Source organism: Hippocampus zosterae, chromosome 18, assembly GCF_025434085.1.
Source record: "Hippocampus zosterae strain Florida chromosome 18, ASM2543408v3, whole genome shotgun sequence".
In the NCBI taxonomy this organism is placed as follows: domain Eukaryota; kingdom Metazoa; phylum Chordata; class Actinopteri; order Syngnathiformes; family Syngnathidae; genus Hippocampus; species Hippocampus zosterae.
In genome coordinates, this window is record NC_067468.1 from 16,801,780 (window position 1) to 16,821,034 (window position 19,255).

At 53.6% G+C, this 19,255-nt stretch overlaps 1 protein-coding gene across 4 annotated transcripts; it reads left to right on the plus strand.

Annotated features, from left to right (window-relative positions):
- The first annotated feature begins 3,561 nt into the window (after positions 1-3,561).
- pik3r1 (phosphoinositide-3-kinase, regulatory subunit 1 (alpha)) lies at positions 3,562-18,037 on the plus strand. Of its 4 annotated transcripts, XM_052051878.1 has the most exons (15): positions 3,562-3,825; positions 5,080-5,642; positions 8,754-8,846; positions 8,975-9,049; positions 9,400-9,531; positions 9,771-9,972; positions 10,061-10,143; positions 13,975-14,176; positions 14,265-14,445; positions 14,528-14,653; positions 14,724-14,866; positions 14,946-15,122; positions 15,309-15,383; positions 15,471-15,641; positions 15,723-18,037. In XM_052051878.1, exons 2-15 carry the CDS (start codon positions 5,297-5,299, stop codon positions 15,910-15,912), a joined length of 2,196 nt encoding a protein of 731 aa, XP_051907838.1. In that variant the 5' UTR covers positions 3,562-3,825; positions 5,080-5,296; the 3' UTR covers positions 15,913-18,037. The 4 variants fall into 4 exon arrangements, with proteins under 4 accessions (XP_051907838.1, XP_051907837.1, XP_051907839.1 ...); XM_052051877.1 differs by lacking the exon at positions 3,562-3,825 and having other exon boundaries at positions 5,036-5,642; XM_052051879.1 differs by lacking the exons at positions 3,562-3,825; positions 5,080-5,642; positions 8,754-8,846; ... (2 more) ...; positions 9,771-9,972; positions 10,061-10,143 and adding an exon at positions 11,451-11,741.
- The last annotated feature ends 1,218 nt before the right edge of the window (positions 18,038-19,255 follow it).

Genomic DNA, 19,255 nt, shown 5'->3' on the forward strand with positions numbered 1-19,255 from the left:
TATGGATGTCATAGATGTTGTATATTAAACAAAAAAAAACAACAACACAGATATTTATATACTTCGAATGTTGCGTCATCACGAGAATAAAGAAAAGACTGAATCTGACCACACGTTGCCTTTTTTTTTGCTCCTTTTTCTCATGTCACCATCGAAGGAGGATTCACCGGCGACCGTCAGGTGGCGCTGTTGATCCATGTGTAACCAGCCATACGTCGATGCAAATCTCACCGTAGTTTATTTGGAATCTTGAATTAATTCATTAGTTCTTGTCGAGAGAAGCACTTTTGCCCTGGACTGGTTGCCAGACAACTGCAGGGAAATTCTCGACTAGGCACACGCACAGACGCCTATTGTGCGTGTCCATTTGGTTAAAAAATGAAACCCAACAGGTTTCCCTGTTTTTGCCCCCACCCCCCTCCCCCCAATCTGCAGGAGTGTGCCGTGATTGACATTATCAACAAGTTTCACGGCCCACGTGACTCCAGTCATCGGGTGAGTGTGAGGAGAGAAAGTTTCCATCAATCCGTGTCGATCGCTGTGAAACGAGAGATCTTTTATTCTTTATTCATCTCTGTCAGTCTTGATCTATCAGTATTGTTAATCTGTCGTCTGATCCGTTTATTAAAATGTCATTCTTTTTTGCGGAGATGATATTTAGCTTAGAAGCACGTGGCCACACCGTAAAAAAAAAAAAAAAGAACACAAGAATCCGTGTGAAAACAAAGCTCAGGTGCACATGATGTTCCGGAGGACATATGCTGGTGCACAGAAACACAAATCTTCTAACCTGTGACTGAACCGACCCCTCCCCCCCCTCCCCTCTTCTCCCTCCCTCCCCGCGGCAGAGGCTAAAGCTCATCCAGCGGCTGAGTTTGGGAACATGAGATTGGCGAGCTGCAGCGTTGGCCTGGCCCCAAGTCACACAGTGTTCCGCTGGAGCGCACCAACATTCTACGCGCACCATCCACTCCGCTCGAAGGCGGGACAGCTGAACGGATGTCTTCCTTCTCCCGCCTCCCTCTGCTCTCGCAACAACACAACTAAGTGTCAACACGGGACATTTTGTCTCTTACATGCGAGACAGGCCAATGGCACCGTTACAACCGATGTGACCTCAGGGAAAATTGCCCATTTTGTGTCGAGTAATCGATGTTAACGGTCTTTGGTGTTCCACATGGGTCAAGGTCGGGTCCCCTCCTTTTCTCGTTATCTGCTCGAGGGTTTGTTTTGGTTTTGTCATTTGTTTTTATTTCGTTTTGACTTGTTTTCACAAGCCAGTTTGAATGGAGTTTTGAGAGCAGGTTGTCCAAAGGTGGAAAATTGTTGGTGCCCTTCACCCAGAGGCTGACTTTGGGGTGACGGCAGAGGCGGTGTGAGAGGGGCGGTGGTGAGTTTTGGCTCTGTGGCATGAACGTGGGGCCCAAAGAGCTGCAGCTTGCATAAGAGCTGGCGGAGCGAGCGGCGACAAATCAGCTTTGGTGGAAGATTAGCGTTAAGAGTGGGATTGAGGCTGTCCCACATCTTTTGCCATCAAATGATTGGGCAAGCATGCCGTCGTTGGCTCCTCTTTCCTCTCGCCACTTTGGTTTTGCCCCCTTTATTTAGTTTCATTTGATTTGATTTTTCACAAGCTGAAGTCAAAGATCTAAGACTGTTTCCTTGATGCAAAAAGGCCCATTTGTGCATTTTCCTTTAAAAAAGGAGGGTTGCCGATTGCCAGCCCCAAAAACCAATCAAAACACTCCAATTAAGTGGAGTCCAAAATGATTTCTGTCCATTCACGTGGACAGTACAGCCTGCCTAAAATCTGTCCATTCTTTTCATTTTAATGAGGTTCTACAGCTGGTTTGTTTGCGTTGAATTTGTCTTCATTTTACTTCTTTCCTCTTCAATATACGGACGATCATACACTCGTGATGTAAGCATGTTTGTTCATCCACACACACATGACGTTATAATACAAAGCGTTCACTTACACGCGTTAACAAGTCTATCCATTCATCGACACAAATGCACAAACATGTCTATTGTCTACGCCGTACACGTACGCGCAACAACAAAAACCCTGTCCAGTCGCGGACACATCAACTGTCTGTCTGTCCTGATCCATGCGGTAACATCTCTCTCTCTCTCGCTGTCTGTCCTGCATTTGATGAAAGTGAGTGGCGGTGGGCGATTTTCTCACAGACAAAACGAAGGGAAATGGGTCACATGCTGAAGGTGCCTGCCGAGCTGGCGGCGGAGGCCCCAGTCCGGGCCTGCTCTTGCCGCGACCTACTTCATGTGACCTCCCATTCCTCCATCTTGCCACCCGCCTCCAAGGCATCCCGACGAGACGCGGGCACATCCTTCAAATGTAGTGTACATGTGAAGGAATAGTCCGACATTTTTTTTGGGGGGGGGGGGTCGGGGGGGTTGGCTGCGACCTTCATGCTCACATCTAATTCCAAAAGCCATCAATGCGGTAACAGAAATGAGCGTTGGCGTTCCAGTCATCGAGACACCAAGCAAGAGTTTTCCTTCTTTTTGGCGCAGTGCAATGTTGACCGTTCAAAGATGCCGTGTGGAGTGAATATACCTTTCAGCACATTTTTTTTTTTTGGAGCACTTCTTTGACAGAAGACAAGCATCGGCGCCGGCCATGAATCATGCAGGCGAAGGACGCCCGGCGAGCCGGCAAAGTGGGTCAGACCGTTATGGTGGCGTCCAAATGGGGAATTGTCGCTCATGAATCATTGAGCGAGGTGGAGAGAGGAAGGAAATGTGCTAGCACCACATACGTAAATGCTAAAACGCACGCAATAGCAGACTTGGGAAGCTGGGGTACTTTTGAGACTTTGGCAAAACATTTTCCAAACGCGCTTCTCCGTTTTCGGGCCGACAGCGGCCTTTTAGGTCACAGGGCAACGTCAATATTTTGTCTTTGGATGAAATTCTAACACGCATAGTCTGTCTGTCCTCTTTCTGGGACAGTGCAACGCCAATCGTTTGTCCTCTTCTTGGGAGAGTGCAACCGCGGTCGAAAAGGAAGATAAGCCTTTTGATTTCTGCGTAGTGGGCAGTAAGGCACAACGTCCACTTCCCACGCTGTTAGGCCATCCCGCGAGGGCCCGGCCGGCCTGCGCCAAAGCTGCTTAGACGGCCTCCGTTAGCAAGGCACTGAGCTTTATTCTTGATAGGAGCCGGGGATTTCTACCATAATTAGGCCAACCGCATTAAGCAGCGTGCGCCCCCCCACACACACAGACAGACCAGAATTTATCGTAGTTCTCGGTGGCACTGTTGACACCTGGAAACTGGGATTACGAAACCCGTTTTAACGTTATGGTACTATGATACGTATGCGTCCGATTGAATAGCGCAAAAGCGAGAAGCAGGTCGTAAACCTCGCAGAAGGACTTTGTCGTGGTTACGTAACATCCACTGGCGGCTCGGGTTGCACGCGTCCCGGACGGCAAGAAAAAAAAAGGGCGTGACCGCGGTTTCGATTGGTCGCGAGTGAGATTGACAAGGAGGGAGAACCAATGGGCCGCCTCGTTTTCGGCTCGCCCCTCTCGCGTCCCCTCCGGTGCCCTCCCTTCCAGTTTGGCCGCACAGGACAACGTTTGTCCCGGACTCCGTTGCAGGCAGCGCTGTAACTTCGACGAGCAACTGCGGCTCCTACTCTTCGTGAAGCACGTCAACTCGAGCGGGGGAAGATTTTCGACGTTCTGTGGCCCGGCCGTCGGCACGTTGAAACACTTCGTGGAGTGGAAGTAAAAGAAGAGACGGGACGGGAAAGTGGACGAGAAAAAAACGACTGGGAGGATTCAAGCGGGCTCGGTGGGTACGTGGTGGGCGCCACTGCGCATGCGTCAAATGCTTAATGTACATCAACCCCACTCGGTGTGACTTTAAAACGCAGACTTTCAACTCGATGACTCAAATTGCTGAGGTTATTTGAATCCAGTTGCGACTTTTATGTAGACTCTTCCCCATAATTGTATACTTAAAATAATTTCGGTAAGTCCTCTTGCGATTCTCGACGGCGGACAAACCCCCCCCCCCTGCCCAAACTTGCTAGCCGCTAGCATTTCGTTAGCCACCATCTAATTTTCACTCTTAGCCCAACAAAGTCCGCGACGGAAAACGTCCAAAGTGCCCCGCCTGGTCGTTTAACGCCGCGCGGCAATCGACCGACGTCGTCGTGGTCGCCCCCGGGTCGCCCCCGTGCTTGTTATATAACTTTGACGCCGCCGTACGTTGAGCTGTCACGAGAGCAAGTTAGGAAGGAGGTTTTAGCCGCTATGGTGCTAAATGGATCCCATTATGTGCCAGGGATGCACACGTAACGCTTTTCTTTTTCCTTTTTGGATGGGACAGATGACGGTGGACGCCCGCATACTCGCGGCTCTCCACACGCTTAATAATTTAATATTTAAAGACAACGGCAGGGCGTCAAGGTTTTGACCTACATATGAAGACTTTCTTCGAATGAATTTTTCACTGCATTTATCATGCGTATAAATTAAATGCGGATGTTTGCGATTCGTTGGGCTCGTCTCCGAAATCCTCTTTACCTGTTGAAATGCCAATAATCTGTTACAGCTGGCCCAAAACAAAACATTTTTGTATATGTTTTCTCTCGTGGCGGCAAATGACACTCTCATATCGTATTTTATAAAGCCGCCGAGTATGAACAAAGGAAAAGAAAGCATTAAACAGTGCGCAGGAGTCCCTTTTTTGCTGCAATTCAGTTCATTGCACTGCTCCTTAACAGAAGGACACAAATGAGGACAAATAGTTCACAGCTCCTCTAAGTCAAGAGTCCCCGACCACCCGTCCGCGGCTCGACATTTAGTACCGGTGCTCACAAAGAGTCAGCCATTACCTTCCGCATCGACGGTATGCGTCTGCACCGCGCGCACAAGCTCGACCTTGCCCGACGTCGGCTCGCTCCGAACTTCGGGTATCGCTGTAGTCATAAATCCAACGTCCATTCTGAATTTGCAACAGCGTTTATTGCCTCGTATGCTCTTCTGACTCCTTGCGGCGTCCATATTAAAGGCGGCGTGTCTTCCCCGCAACTCTGCACAGCCTCCTTGCAGCATCTCGGCGAGGCCTTCATCTTCCCCCATGGGTGCACCCTGCGAGGACGCGACACGCAGACGCAAATCACCCGAGCAAGACGACAAGTGTGAAAGAATGAAGACCAGCTAGACGTGTCCCGTCTCCCACGAGTAACTGCGGTTTGAGTTTTTTTTATTTTTTCCCCTCCCCCCCCTTTGGAAACGCGCCACATCTTTTGGACAACATGAGCACGGAAGGTTACCAGTACCGAGCGCTGTACGACTACAAGAAGGAGCGCGAGGAAGACATTGACCTTCACGCCGGGGACGTGCTGCTGGTGAGCAAAGGGGCGCTGGTGGGCCTGGCGTCCCTGAGCTACACCGACGGCCTGGAGCAGCGGCCCGAGGAGATCGGCTGGCTGCCCGGCTTCAACGAGACCACGCAGGAGAAGGGCGACTTCCCCGGCACCTACGTCGAGTACGTCGGCAAGAAGCGCATCTCGCCGCCCACGCCCAAGCCCCGCCCGCTACGCCCCTTGCCCGTGGCCCCGGCCGCCTCCAGGGCCGAGTCCGATTCCGACTTGGAGCAAGGTGAGTCCCGCCTTTCGCTTGCGCTTGCGCGAAATATGCGCCCACCCGGCGAGACTTTACATAAGACGGCACTCGGCGCGATGCGGCGAGCCTCCGGAATGTTCTTGTTGGGCGGCAGACTGCTCGCTCGGGAGACTTTGAGGCATCGCTGTAACAATGTCGCCGCAACAATAAACAGCCACCCGCGGAAAACCGGCCCGGAGATTTCTCACCTGATTACCTCTGCCAAGGAACTTGTGTTGTGCGGGCGGAATTCCTCAGAAAGCGCCTTTTGGAAACAAACGCGTTGCTTGCAAACGGAAATTGGAAGACAGACTCTCTGCCTGCGAGCGCATTTTCGCCAAGCGGTGCGGCGTTTCGTTTTGGCTTCTTCAGCGCCCGGCGGGTCGAGACGCGACAAAGTCAAAACACAGCCGTTTTTTCTTCTGTGGATTTGAATGCGCTTAATTGTTCAGTCTTACGATAGTGAAGGGGGGGGAGGTTGGGGCGTTGCTGGACAGACGGCGACAGCGAGTTGTCCTATGTGAGCACCGATTGGTCCTACAAAGAGCATCGGGGTCCACGGACCTTGAGTGGGACCTGCGGGCATAAACGCTCCGGCGGCTTTCCGTGCGCGTCCCGCATGCGCCGGCACATCTGGAAACGCTCCGAGCGCGGCAACTCCCCGAAACCTCACGGGAAGGCCGTCCGCCGCCGCGCCTCCAATGGGCTTCGGTCCCCCGCGGAAGGCATGAAAACGCTTTTGTTTGTCCGGGCCGGCACATGACGCGGCGTTTGCGAGCGCTCGAGGGCGGAGAAGGAGGACGCTCCTCTGCGTTTTGTTTGCCCACACTTTTGTGGAAAGTCACCACGGGGCACATTTTGGAAGCGCTCCAGTCGTTTGGACGGCAGCGTGAAATACCGAAGGCTCTCTTTAAATGTTTGCGCCGGCGCTGCGTGACCCCAGCGGACCCGCGTGAGAGCGAAGCGGAGCCGCGCTCTCGTCGGGCGACTCCCCGCTTGCCGGCGCCGCCCGCTCGGGCCTGCGGGCGGCGCCCTTTTCTCCGCTCGGAGCTTGGAATGCGTCGGGGCGGCTCCGTTCCGATGCCCGTTTGCGTGTTGGGCAAAACGCGCGCCGGTCTTTCCGCCGCATGCGGGAGCTTTTGCTCTCCGTCCGCTGTCGCCGCCTGGTCGATGTGAAGCCGAAAATGGCGCTCGCTTGAGCAGCTCCTCTATATTTAACGCGAGCAGGCGCTATCTTTAGCGTCCTGCCCGGTCTTGCCCGCGCGGTTTACATTTCGCCCCGGTTCAGACACGGGTGGCGTTGACCAAGCGCTCCCCGTCAACGCCACAGCGGCGGTCGCGGGCCTGTGCCGACCTGCCAGGAGGGGGCCGGGGGGGAGACGCATTTGTTCGAGGGCCGCAATTATCCGCAGACGCGTTGACCTTGCCGTCTGTCTGTTGCGACGCGAGGCCCCTTTGGCACGGCCGCTTTTTCTTTCCTGTGGCATCCCGCTGACAGCCGAGATCTACGTTCTAGCATCTCCCTTCCTAAAATATTGGCCAAAGACGTTTTTTTCAGCTCGTGCCGCCCTTTGGCAGTACCGTGAAGATTGGGCGGCCGCCGCGGGGAGGGGGGGGGGGCCTTGTCTTCTGCATGTGATTTACGCAAGGAGGCGGCGGCGCACGGCCAAAGGCTCGCCTCTGTCCGAAACGCTATCTCCAGGAAGGCGGGCTCACTCAGATATTGCAGTCATTTTTATGGCTGCGATGGAGGGAAGAGAGGGTGGGGGAGGGGGTGTTGCTGGCGGGGCCTTCAAATAGAAATCCGGCTTGCAAATGAGTTTCTGAGAAAAAGCTGCCATCCGAGTTGGAGAGCTGCAAAAGGGGAAAACAACACCAAAAAAAAAGAAAAGAAATGGCAGCACACCATGTCCGCGCCTCTATTTAGAGTAACATTTGGTAGTCCGTCTCAAAGTTCACTGCTTCTGAGAAGAACCCCCCCCCACCCTGCCACCCCCCTCCCCATCCCGCCCCCCCTTAATGTCTTCCAGATGAGCACTTGTCCTACATGCACTTTTGCGTGCGGTCGCAAAAGAGTTTTCTTCACACGCGACATGGCAGCCAAAGAGGAAGTGGCTTTGGATGAAGCGCTTCATTATTTGCCCGAGTGAACACATGCGTCGGCGCTCATGTTTTAACTGCCCGATTTGAAAAAAAAAGTAAGGGGGGGTGGCGGCGAGGGGGGGGGCTGAGTTTTGAAAGCAAAATATGGTTTTAAGAAAGACTTCTATTCATACTTTGCTGGTCTCTTTTGAAAGCGGAGACAGTCCGGCCTTTCAGCGCTGCGCTTTCATGTCCACACCTGCTACTAAAGTTCGAAAGGGGGGACGGGGGGGGACCTTCGGACCTGGCTCACCTCACATCCAAGCGTATGTACTTGGAAATACTTTTTTTTTTTTGGTCAAACTTCACCGGAGAGTCGCCGCTATTTTCTTTTTTTTTTTTCAGCTTCCTGCCAACTGGTAAGGCGAGCGCGGCGCTTCCTGTGCGCGGCTCCTAACCGCACTCCAGAACGCGCCCCCCCCCCTTTTTTTCTTTTTTCTTATTTTTTAACTTGCCGCATATTTCAGCAAGGCAGCTGTCGACCAAATTGCTGCTTTTTTTGAACTGTTGGCTAAGCGACAAAGCGCGCTGCGAGCCCAAAGTGCACCGAATGACATTTCACCACTCGACAGGAGTCTTTGAAGTCGTCCAGAAGAACCTTTTTTGCCATCACGATGAAACGATGAAAATGTATTTTTGCATAACAATACATGCCTCACATTCCGAGGCTTGCGGCATTTTTTTTTGTTTCACTTCACTTGAGCTTTGTTGGCCAAAATGTTTTGTCTGTCGAACGTGAAAGCGACGGCGTCTGTTCCTATCCGACAAAACTTGTGAAGCGCGCGATCGCGTCGCCGCGGTGGCTTTACATTATCAGGTAATTAGATGCGCGCTAGCAGATGATTGCTTTCAATTCAAAGGGGCGTGGCCAACTCTCGGCCTCACCGCCAAACTGGCTTAGCTCGAGTTTTTGGCCAGGGGACTATTTCTTAAAAAAAAATTTTTGTTTGTTTTAATTCCGCGCAGGCGCGTGGCTGCTGGACCTGACGGAGCAGTTTTCCCTCCCCGAGACGGCCCCGCCGCACCTGGCCCGCCTGCTCGACGCCATCGAAAAAAAAGGTGTGTTTGATTTGACCGCGGGCGCTCTCGGTCCGTTGTCTGCTCATTATGGTTGTGTCAACGAGCCGCTAGATAGTAGATGCCTCCAGAAACAAAGTCACGCCTTAAAAACTTTTTTTTTTTTAAAGGTCTGGAGAACCCCACGTTGTACCGGACTTTTACTGCAGGGGGCGGTAATGAAGTCAGGCAATATTTGGAGTCCGGTAAGTGGATTTGTCACAATGTTTAATGGCCAGCCCCCATTTTTTGCGGAGGACAATCGCAACCCACCCGCCGTTGGTGAAAATCGCGCTAGAAAAAAAAAACGCCAGAGCGGATTCAGAATCGGCCCCGCAAAAATTGTCTGGAAAAGTTGACCGGCATCTTGAGATTTGAAAGGATTCGTACGCGTTTGTTGACGTCAAAGTTGACGTGCGGCGACCTGCCCTCCACCGGTCCCTCCGACAAAGGCTGGCGTCCCGCCTCCGGAGTGACGCTCTGAGGCTGGCAAATTGGCAGGTCCGCCTCAGGCGCCCATCCGAAAATCTGAGCGGATGCGTTGCGGCGCTTGCAGACCCGGCCTCGGTGGACCTGGACCAGATGGAGCTTCCCGCCCTGTGCGACGGCCTGCGTCGCTACCTGCAAGACCTCCCTCAGCCCATCGTCCCGACCGCCGTGTACGCGCAGCTGCTGCACGCCGCCAAAGGTGAGCGAGATCCCCCAAAATGGCGGCAACGCACGACTTTTGTCCAAATGAAAACCGTAAAGCCTTGTTCAGCATTCTTTCTTGGCAGCGAGTTGAGACGAGTTGGCGGCACAGCGCGCATTTTATCGACGCGAAACTCCTCAACTCACTGCACCGAGATGGCGGCCCAGCACTATTTTTGTCCTAATGGCGTTCTCGCCCGCGTGGTTTGCTTTTGTTTTGCGGCCGCCGCTCCGCAGAGGTGTCCAATCCCGAGGAGTGCGCCCAACAGCTGCGTCGCATTGCCGGCGGCCCCGCCCTGCCCCCCCAGTACTGGCTGGCCCTCCAGTGCGTTCTACGCCACCTGGCCCGCGTGTGCCAGAGCGCCGCCAAGAACCTGTTGAGCGCCCGAGCGCTGGGCGAGATTTTCAGCCCGCTTTTCTTCAGGCAGCAGAGCGCCAGGTGGGAGAGTCGCACGCACGCACAAAACGCACAAAAACGTTTGCTTCAGTCGTAACGCGACGACGTCCTTCCTCTTGGTCTTCTTCAGCTGCGAGCCCAGCCTGGAAGCCCACGTCAGGATCATCGAGGTTCTGGTGGCCAGCGAATGGACCGAAAGTCAGGCCGCTCCAGGTAATTTCAAGGCGTCAGCGTGAACGGGAACTTAACCGTACCCGTTGGGCATTCGTGCTCTCGGTTGTTCGGCGGGTTCTTGCCGTCCTTGAATGTTCGTTTTTAGCCGAGGGTTGGGGGGGTTGTTTGGGCATCCGGCTCTGTTTTTTTCTCTCTGGCACTCGTTTTGAAGTGGCAGCTTTACAGTTGCCGTGTTTGGAAAAGTGGGCCAGCGCTCAAAGAAGCTTCTTGATAGCATCTCGTAGGAGTGGAGCGCAAAGTCTCCCCACGGGGATTTCCGAGCGCCGCGCGTGCGCCGGCGGCCGTTGCCAAGAAACGAAACGATGATAACGCCTCGCCGCCGCGTTGTCGCCTCGGCTTTTTCCAGGCCGGCGGTCGGGTCCTCTGGCGATGTCCCCGTCGGCTTTGCGCCCGGGCGCGCTTTTACAAGCGTTGATGTTTGACCGGCCGTTCCGCCGATACGTTGCCGCCGTCTAATTTGTCAGGGAAAATCTGATGCTCGCGAGACAAACGGCGCCGTCTCAAAGTCGACCGGCGGCGCCGTCTTCAATCATTCACTCGGGGGGGGGGGGCAAAGAACACGTTGCGGCACAACGCGCTGTCGTGCCCCGTCCGTTTTTTTGTGTGGCCTCAAGAGGAGCGCGCTTGCGATACGTCAGTCGTCTCTCGAGTTTCCGCTCTGTTATTTTGGTCACAAAGCGTACTTTCTCCATTTAAAAAAAGAAAAAAAAAGTATTTATAGCTGTGTTACTGGGGCAGTTGAGTTTCCAAAATAAAATGATCATTATATTTCAAAATAATAATCCTGCCATTCTGGAACGCAAGATTTGAAAGCCAGACCCAAATGAATCATGTTGAATATGGGGGGGCCCGAGGTGCGCCGAATGAAGCGGCGACATTTTGGGAAAACTCAAATGATTGGGCCTCATCATCGTCGTCATGACGATAAGAATAGGGAGGAGCCCAACTTCTCCACTCCCGTCGGCCTGATTTTTGCAAACAGGAGCTCTTAAATGAGATGAAAGTGCTTGTGGGGGGGCGGGGGGGCTCGCTCTCAAGCAAAAAAGCAGCGGCGGTCGCCTCAGGTGCTCAGGAAGTGTCAGACACGCACGCATGGCGAACATTTTTGAAGCGAAAGCTCTGTGCGTGCTTTGCCTCCTCCCGGCGACCGCTCGTCTATTTTAAGGCAGCGACAAAAGGTCCACTTAGATTTGGTTGGCTGGAAAGCCGAGCTGCCACAGAGCGCCTCTTGTTCGGCCCCGGCCGCCTCCCGTCGCAAGCCCCCGCCCCCGCCCCCTCAAAGTGTCCAGCTCAGCAAATATTTGAAAGTTTGCAAGTTAATCATAAGCTGCCTCCTCTTCTCCAAACACAGCAGCGAGAGATAGAGCGCCGGGGGGGGCGGGGACTAAGAGGGCGAGAGCGAGGGTGCCGCTCGCAGCGCCACGCGGGAGGCTCGTCATTCGCGCACGCGACACATTCGCCGGATTTGAGCGCTGAGGGAGGGACGCACGCGCGCTGCCGCGCCATGCGACGCCAGCCCGACAACTCCAGTTGGACTTAATGCAAAGGCGAGAGAGGAAACATGCACAACTTGCAACGTAAGTCCACTTGCGGCCTCTGCAAATTGGCGACGAGAAACGATCGGGGCACAAATGCGATTTTCGGGACACGCAAACTTGACCCCCCCCCCCCTTCCTAAAAAATGTGTTTTTGTTGTTGTCGGGCTTTGGCGGGGGGCCGCTCGTCGGGCTCAAAAGTCGGAATTCTGGGAGGAACGCGGCTTGCGGTTCCGAAATTGGCCAATGAAGGTGACGTAGTGCCGCCCGAGCGCATCCCGACCGGACGCCTTCGTCGAGGTGTGCGAGGCGGCCATTTTGCCCAACATTCGATTTGCGAGCCGGCAACCGAATGAGAACGCTGCCGTCATCGTCGTCTTTTGGGTTTCGCTCTCAAACGCTGCTCACTAGTCACTACGAATCCCAAAATGTGTTCAGGCTCGATGATTAATCGAGAAGTCACCGATGAGCAACTTCCTAACCTTTTTTGGAGACTCTTAAAATCGTCCAAATGCTCGGAAATCCACAGTCGCTATCGTTCCGCTTCTGCCGTCGTCCACGAAAGCTCGAATCCAAATAAGTCTTGCTCTTTAAAAAAAAAAAAAAATTATTGTCCGATGACGTGACAAAATGAGGGACGGATTCATCGATGATCAAAGTCATGGTCGGTTGCAGGCCGAGAACAAACGCCGGGTTTGTCACGGCTAACGGCGCAGGTTCGCTCGTCCCGGCCTCGCATTTTCAGACGCGCTCGCCTTTGGCGAGCCGACTGCATTCCGCTTGAGCCGTTCCACCTTTCCAAGAAGCGTCGTCTATTTTAGCATCGCTCAGGAAATGGAGGCGGTTATCCGTGTCACGCCGCGGGATTACCGGCGTATTTTGGAGCCTTGTGCCGGAGGGGGGGGGAGATTTGAGCGCGTCGTGCGGACGTGCATTGCTGCGGCACAGCTTGCTCGGCGGCTTTGTGCGCAGGCCACAGCGCGGAAGGGGAGGGGCTGAGAGAGCGAGAGAGGGAGAAAGGGAGGGGGCGGGGGGGTGACAAGGAAGGAAGAGTGCGAGGCAGCCAGAGGACGAGAGATGTCGGACGCACGCGAGGTCTCGTCGCCGCAGCACGGACGGAACATTTTCGGAGCCCTTTAATGATCCTCTTGCGTGCTTTTTTTTCTTTTGGTTTGTTTTTCTCGGGGGCGGGCGATCAAAGCCAGGCGGGAACACAGGGAGGGACTTTTTGCGATGACTTCATGCCGTCGGGAAACGAAGGATGCCAGGGCGCCCGGTGACACGGCTCCCGCCTGATTGGCTGCGGTGAGTGATGTCACGCGTTACCGAGCAGGATCTCCTTTCTTCTCCCCGCGTGGCCATTTTACAAGGCGCCGCGTGCGCGGCCGACCGCGCGCGCCAGAGCTTCGGTGTCGCGATCCGTCGCCGCGCGCCTCTGACGGCGATCCGTGCCGAATGCTCGCGCCCATGATGGACCGGCGACCGGTCCCGGGTGCGTCACGCTCGGCCGGCATGGCGTGCTAGCGAAGAAATGACAAAGGGTCCGCTCACGTGGCAACTGGCGGCCAGTCGGCGGCTGGACTCGGCCCGCGGTCCTTGGTCCAAAATGAAGATGGCTTTTAGGGCGTTTCTGTAGAAGGGGGGGTGCGGCGACCGCTTTGGGGTGCACCCTGGCGGGGAAAAGCGCTGTAGAAGACGTCAAAGCGGGGTGCCGGTTCTATGAATGAGGGATTGGTGTTTAAAAGAAAAAAAACCCACATTTAGTGGCGTGTCAATGTTAAAGTGGAGGCTGGCCCCATGCAGCAGCATGAAGCCCCCCCCCCCTTCCCCCCTCCCACCGCAAAGGCCGGTTAAACATAGCTCGCTACCTTTAGCGCCAGCCGTGAAACTGTCAACGCGCGAGGAGCGCCGTCGCCCAGTCGAGATTATTCCGGGCGTTCGCAATGTTCCCAAGGCTGGCACGCCATCTCTGTCGCGCGCGCTCACGCACGCCAGCTGTTGCCTGAGAGCCGCACGCACGCTTGCGGCGCTCAGAAAAGGAGACCCGGATCGGGAATGTTCCGGCAATGAACGGCCCCGCGGCAACATCTGCACTTTTTCTTAGTGGATTTCCTTCTTCCGAATCGAGATCTCAGCCCGTCCTCGGCGATCACCATCGGTGGGGATTTGATGGCCGGGAGAAGCGCTTGGCTTCTGTGCTTCTATGTTGCTTCAGTTCCAAACGAGGTTCCGCGCCGAGACACTGAGCGAGCATTTCCTTGCCCCCCCCATTCAGCTCTACCTCCCAAGCCGCCCAAGCCCGCTCCCGTTCCTAACAACGTTCAGAACAACGGCATGGCGCTCCAGGACGCCGAATGGTACTGGGGGGACATCTCCCGCGAGGAGGTCAACGAGAAGCTGCGGGACACGGCGGACGGAACCTTTTTGGTCCGCGACGCTTCCACCAAGATGCACGGCGACTACACGCTAACGCTGAGGTAAGCGGCCGGGCCGGGCTCCCGTTCGCCTCGCTCGCTTCCCGTGTCATTTGGGAAATTTTTTTGGGGCGGGGGTGGCGCTCCACAGGAAAGGCGGCAACAACAAGCTCATCAAGATCTTCCACCGCGACGGCAAGTACGGCTTCTCGGACCCGCTCACCTTCGGCTCGGTGGTGGAGCTCATCAACCACTACCGCAACGAGTCGCTGGCGCAGTACAACCCCAAGCTGGACGTCAAGCTGCTCTACCCGGTCTCCAAACACCAACAGGTGGGTTAGGCCCGTGCCGACGCCCACGCCGACCGCCGGCGGGGCTCTCGGCGGTTGCCGGTTTTAACGCCGACGCGCTCAGGATCAGGTGGTGAAAGAGGACAACATCGAAGCCGTGGGCAGGAAGCTGTGCGAGTACCACCAGCAGTACCAGGAGAAGAACAAGGAGTACGACCGTCTGTACGAGGAGTACACCAGAACCTCGCAGGTACGTAGCATCGGCGTTGAGCCGCGGGGACGCCCGCCTGAACGCCGCGCCCGCCGTCTGCTCCGTCCAGGAAATCCAAATGAAGAGGACCGCCATCGAGGCCTTCAACGAAACCATCAAGATCTTTGAGGAGCAGTGTCAAACGCAGGAGCGCTACAGCAAGGAGTACATCGAGAAGTTCCGGAGGGAGGGCAACGACAAGGAGATCCAGAGGTGAACCCGCCGTTAGCGTTAGCGTTAGCATTAGCGGACGCCGGGGGCCCCAACTGAGCGAGGCCGCTGGTGCTTTCAGGATCGTGGGCAACTACGAAAAACTCAAGTCCAGGATTAGCGAGATCGTGGACAGCAAGAGCCGCCTGGAGGAGGACCTGAAGAAGCAAGCGGCCGACTACCGGGAAATCGACAAGAGGATGAACAGTATCAAGCCGGACCTCATCCAGCTGCGCAAGACCCGAGACCAGTACCTCATGTAAGGGATCATTTGTTTGTGACCCGATTGACGCCGCCTCGTCTCTGGTACGATGTTGTCGCGTCGTCCTCGCGATCGCATCTCAAAAGTTGAGTCGATGTTGCGAAAGTGACAGCGACACGGCGTGCCGGCTCGGTGTCGGCTTTAGCATCCGATGCGGCTAACGTCCAAGCGTGTCGGCTGCAGGTGGTTGACCCAGAAGGGCGTCCGGCAGAAGAAGCTCAACGAGTGGCTGGGAATCAAGAACGACAACGTGGAAGAGTAAGCGGCGCGCCTCGGCCAAGAAATGACGCTCGCCCCGTTGCTCCCCCCCCCCTCCCCTCACGCTCGGTTGCTTTGTTCCGGCAGTCAGTACTCGATGGTGGACGACGACGAAGACCTGCCCCATCACGACGAGCGCTCGTGGAAGCTGGGCAACATCAACCGGCTGCAGGCCGAGGCGCTCCTGCAGGGCAAGCGCGACGGAACATTCCTGGTGCGCGAGAGCAGCAAGGCCGGCTGCTACGCTTGCAGCGTCGTGTACGTATGGCCGCCTCTCCTCTCCCTTTGATCACGTTAAGGCGAAATTGAAATCCCCCCCCCCCCCCCCTCTCTGCGCAGCGTGGACGGCGAGGTGAAGCACTGCGTCATCAACAAGACGCCGTCGGGCTTCGGTTTCGCCGAGCCCTACAACCTGTACGGCTCGCTCAAGGAACTGGTCCTCCACTACCAGCACACGTCTCTGGTGCAGCACAACGACTCTCTGAATGTGACGCTCGCCTACCCGGTCTACGCGCAGCAGAGGCGGTGAGGCGGCCGGGGGCCCGCGTACGACAAAGGAGGCTTCAGCAAGGACGGGGAGGGGGGGGCGGGCGGGACGCACCACCCAAAAAGGACGAGCTTTTCGGCGACTGCCCGACCAGTCTGAATGTACTTTTCATCTTCTTTTAAGCGTTTGTGTGCCCCCCCCCCCCCCACTTCCCAACCCAACCCCCTCGGGACCCCCCCCCCCGCCCCAGGACACTTTGAGGCCTTTTCCTAAACGGTGCTTGCGGATTTGAGAGCGCTTTACCGGCCGCTGTGGAACTCCACCCCCGACCCCCCCACCCCCCCCACCTGCCGCCCCTTTTGTTTTTTCATGTGCGTGTGCACATGTTTCTTTGTGTTGAGTTCGTGTTGGTGTGAGTGCGCGCGAGACTGTGAAAGAGTTTGCGGCACGAAAAAAAAGTGAACGTGTGATTGCGTGTGCACGCGAGAGCACGTTTCTGTCCTTGCGCGTGAGTCCGTTTGTGAGTCGGCGCGTGCGTCCTTAGCAAGACTGTCCGTGTGACCAAAACTCATGAAAGGGTGAAAGAGGCGCATCGCGTGCGTGGAGGTACTCGCTGGTATCGACGGTCGAATAGCAGACGTGGATCAGCTGATCAATGTAGCATAATGGCACTTTTTGCAACCGCCCCCCCCCCCCCCCTGCCCTTCCTATTGGACGAGTCCTATGGACTTTTGGGCGGGAGGCGGTTAAACTATGAACCAAGCGCACCAAAGCAGTAAAAAAAAAAACAAAACAAAAACAAAAAAAATGTTTCCGTTGAGTTGATTTTTTTTTTTTCCTTTTGGTTTCTGATCTGCTATGCAATTGTTTGTCCACACTCTGTTGCAAAGCCTCATATAAGCTTGTGTCAATATCCACAGTGGTATTTTGAAATGTACAAATGCCAACCTGCCGTCAACATCTGGTTTTGGTTTTTTTTCTGGAAATAATAATTTAAAAAAAAAAAAAGTCCGACCGACGGAGGGAGGAAAAAGCTATTTTATTAGTCCTGCGTCGCTTCAAACTGCTCCCGTCTCAGGCAGAACGGTCCAGGCTGCTTCGCTCAGAAATGCAGTTGACGCGGAACACTGTTTTCACGTATTTTCATATAACAACTAGAGAGAGAGAGAGAAATATTTACCCCCCACCTCCTACAAAGCCGTGGCAAATCAATAGAACATCCGTGATTCACTTTAGTATTTTTCTGTATCAGAAAATGAAAATATCGACGGCGGGTGGGTGAGCTCATTTCACTTTCCGTTTCCACGCTAACGTGATTAGCATTATTAGCGTCGCCATTTGAAACGACTTTGCCCCCGATTGCACGCCCACCTTCGTTTCCCAACTTTGACATTTAAGCTACTTACAAAAAGGTTTGGCATATTTGGATGAAAAAAAAATGAGTAAGATGCGTGCGACGGTGCCATGCGCGAGACCAGGGGAGTCACAGAAAGCCGTGTAAGGAAATAATGATGATTGCATCTCAGATTTCTGACAGGTTTCCCATTGAGTGGATGTGAAATCCTGTTGCATGGACAGCAGCAGGCGGCTAAAGAGAATTCCCTCACGCTATTATGTTGCCGCTATCGAGAGATGATCGAAAAATCTCCATCGTTTGGAGGAAAAAAAAAATTTCTTCGGACCAATCAAGTGAAATTGGCTCATTTCCCAAGACCCGCTGCGTTTGCTAACAAACAAACAAGCTAGCTGTAAACGATGAGCGCAATGCAAAAAATGTCGTGGCTAACTAGTGGGTGTACATCGCTTTTGTTTTGAAATGTTTTTGACTGAAAAGGAAAAAAAAGAAAACTCATCAAGGCTACTCGATGTGTCACATGTGACGTTTTGTCTCACCTTTTTCAACAAGCTGCTGATGTCGTTTCATTTGATGATGAGGAGGAGTTGTTGTTGTTTATTTTTACGAGTTGTTTTTTTAATCGTTTCCTCAGCATCACGAAGCATTCTTTTTGTTGTTTTCTCCTCCGGCTTTGGACGACGATTGGGACTTTTTTTTTTGCCAGGAGATCCCCAACGTGTTTGGTGAATTGACATGATGGTTTCCCTTTGTTGCTTCAAAACCTGCATCGGGCTCCCTTGAAAAAATAAAACCCCTTTCTTTTTAACAAAACCTTGGTGCCATTTTTGAAAGAATACGCCTTGCCACCGATTGTGTTCAAGTATACATTCCGAGGTCAACGCGAGACCCACGATGCTAATTTCGTTAGCCCCCTCCCCCCCATCATTTGGCAGCCCCGTTGGCCAGCCAGCGGTTGGGCAAGAAAAAAGCAACGCAAAAGATAAGGCAGCGAGTTCAGACAAGCTTATCAGCGAGAGGCCAGATAGTGTCAGAGAGCGGCCGCGTCAGGTCTTGCTTGATCATTGACAGAAAGAGCCGGCACACACGAAGCCTCTCCGCAACATGTGAAAGCGCCTCCGGCTTCATTTTCACCGTAATCCCGTTTGATCCCGTCAAACCCCAAATGAACCCAAGGCTGCTGGGAATCGTAGCCTAATCCGCCAACGGCTCGGCAACCGAGCCGGGTTCAGATGGGGTCGTGTTGGGCAGGGTTTCAAAGTCGGCTTTCCAACTCGGGTTAGGCTTTGAAATTAAGCTAAAAACGGCTTGCTATCCATGGTCGTTTTTTGGGGGGCTGAAAACGACCATGTATAGTAAGGCTTTTTAGCCCCCAAAAAAGACATGTATAGTAAGGCGTTTTTAACCCCCCAAAAAAGACCATGTATAGTAAGGCGTTTTTAACCGAAAAAAACGACCATGTATAGTAAGGCGTTTTTTGCCGAAAAAAAGCGTCCATTTATAGTAAGGCGTTTTTAACCGAAAAAAACGACCATGTATAGTAAGGCGTTTTTTGCCGAAAAAAAGCGTCCATTTATAGTAAGGCATTTTTAGCCGGAAAAAAAACGACCATGTAAAGTAAGGCGTTTTTGTCCGAAAAAAACGTCCATGTATAGTAAGGCGTTTTTAGCCGGAAAAAAAACGTCCATGTATAGTAAGGCGTTTTTTGCCGAAAAAAACGACCATGTATAGTAAGGAGTTTTTTGGCCGAAAAAAAATGACAATTTTTTGTGTCAAGTATTTTATAAGTATCGGAAGGCGTTTTTAACAGCCAAATAAGACAACCATGTATAGTAAGCCGTTTTTTGCCCCCCAAAAATTACTTGCGTGTAGTCTTCCGTTTAAATCACTCGGCCGTTTACTTTGTGGATACTAAAAGTACACTTAATGATGCACTCTTTGTATTTTCGTGGACCCTTTGTTGACAATTTGTGCACCCTTAATGTATATTTTTTGTCGTCTTTTTGTGAAACACTGGAGACTTTACATACC